The 1,562-nt window shown below is 44.6% G+C and overlaps 1 protein-coding gene across 1 annotated transcript; it reads right to left on the bottom strand.

The window, feature by feature from the left end:
• Positions 1 to 237: 237 nt before the first annotated feature.
• Positions 238 to 795, bottom strand: LOC122064051 (uncharacterized protein At5g39865-like). The gene has a single exon (XM_042627749.1). It carries the CDS (start codon positions 793 to 795, stop codon positions 238 to 240), a length of 558 nt encoding a protein of 185 aa, XP_042483683.1.
• Positions 796 to 1,562: the final 767 nt, after the last annotated feature.

Genomic DNA, 1,562 nt, shown 5'->3' with positions numbered 1-1,562 from the left:
AGGAACACCCCCTCTCTTTCACCAAATTAGACTTGGACCCCTTGCCGTCAGTCACTGTTGAAACAAGAGATAAAATGACCGTTATACCCTTCTCACCAAAACACATTTTAACCAAATTCTTCTATTTTTGTTTCTCTCTTCCAGAGCATAGGTAGGCTTGCTGATGGCGGTGGCATCAAAGTTGGTGGTGGTGGTGAAGGGGGAGCCTTTGAGCTGTCCTATGATGATGGGGATGGTTCAGGCCTTCATCCGCTCCCTTGGCTTTCTCCCGTTGCACTGATCACACAGCAGTAAGCGATGCCCTCCACATTCGTTGCAAACACCTGTCTCCAATGCCAGGAAACCTTCGACGAACCTATTCAGCTCTTCGGTCTCGTGAAGTCGTTGGATCTCTTCTGCTCTGCCTACGTACCTACCACTGATAAAAACTCTAGGTAGCATCAGCTCCTTACTTCCTAAGATCGCATTTAGTTCTTCCAATAACCCAGCATCCATTGATAGATCCCTCTCGTCTATGAAGACTTTGAACCCTTTTAGGATCGATCGAATAGTTCTATAGTTCTCGAAGGTCTTGTGGACCATGCTAAGGCTGGTGTAGTAGAAGACAATGCGTTTCTCGGCTCCTAGAAGAGAGATCGAGATTGGCAGCTTCCAAGGATCTGGTGGAGGCGGTGGCGATGGGGAAGGCAAAAGATTGGTCTTTGACGAAGGGAGTGATGCGGGGTAAGACAAGGTACGGAGTATTGCGTTGGCATACTTGAAAGAACAGTTTTGGATGCAAAACCCATGGATCATCTTCGATTGTACTTGAGAGCTGGTTGAAATGCTCTCGCTTGGATGCCATTCTATGGATTCTCAAACTCAGCTTCGTTCCTTCAGTTTCTTCTTCTATTGCAGATTGTCTCTGCTTTTGGGTTACTTTTTTATTCCCCTCTGTAGGTCTAAAGAAGTTCTGTTTTTTGAATCAAACTCGGGCGTTCTTCGGCTTTTGTTTCCAAACAGCTTTTCTGTCTATCAATTATTTTGATCGGTTTCTTTCAAAACGAACCATTGATGTAAGGACGACTCTGATGATTTTTCAAGAAAAAAAATGTCTTTTTTTTTTTTAGGATAATTGATTGTATTTGTTGATGAGAGAGTGGGAACCATGGGCGATAGATGCAGGGTACCTGTGTTATCAGAGTTTCGTGTGGAAGAATATAATTTTGAATACATTGGAGTGGATTTGGACTTGGTGATCTTCTCCATAGTGGCCACATTAGTGGTGGAGAACAGAAGAGAAAAAGAAAAGACTCTCAATGAAAGATAGAAATCAAAAGCGAAACAAATAGGGAGAGGTAAATGGAGCTTCGCTTCCAATTTTTCTTCTTGCTTTAGGACGCCTGGGAAGGTGGGGTTTGCTTAAAGTGGGTGTTTTGCTAGGATGGGTGTAGTGGAGCTACGATCTACAAAAGGTCGGAAGTTGCAGGTTTTGAGAGGTGAGGGTTCGGCTTTTTCTGTGAGGTCGTGCGAGTCGCCGGTCATTGCCGCTTCTCTCAACGATCCCAGTGGAATGGGGAAAG

This window comes from Macadamia integrifolia, chromosome 2 (genome assembly GCF_013358625.1).
Source record: "Macadamia integrifolia cultivar HAES 741 chromosome 2, SCU_Mint_v3, whole genome shotgun sequence".
In the NCBI taxonomy this organism is placed as follows: domain Eukaryota; kingdom Viridiplantae; phylum Streptophyta; class Magnoliopsida; order Proteales; family Proteaceae; genus Macadamia; species Macadamia integrifolia.
This window is presented reverse-complemented; position numbering and strand designations above follow the sequence as displayed.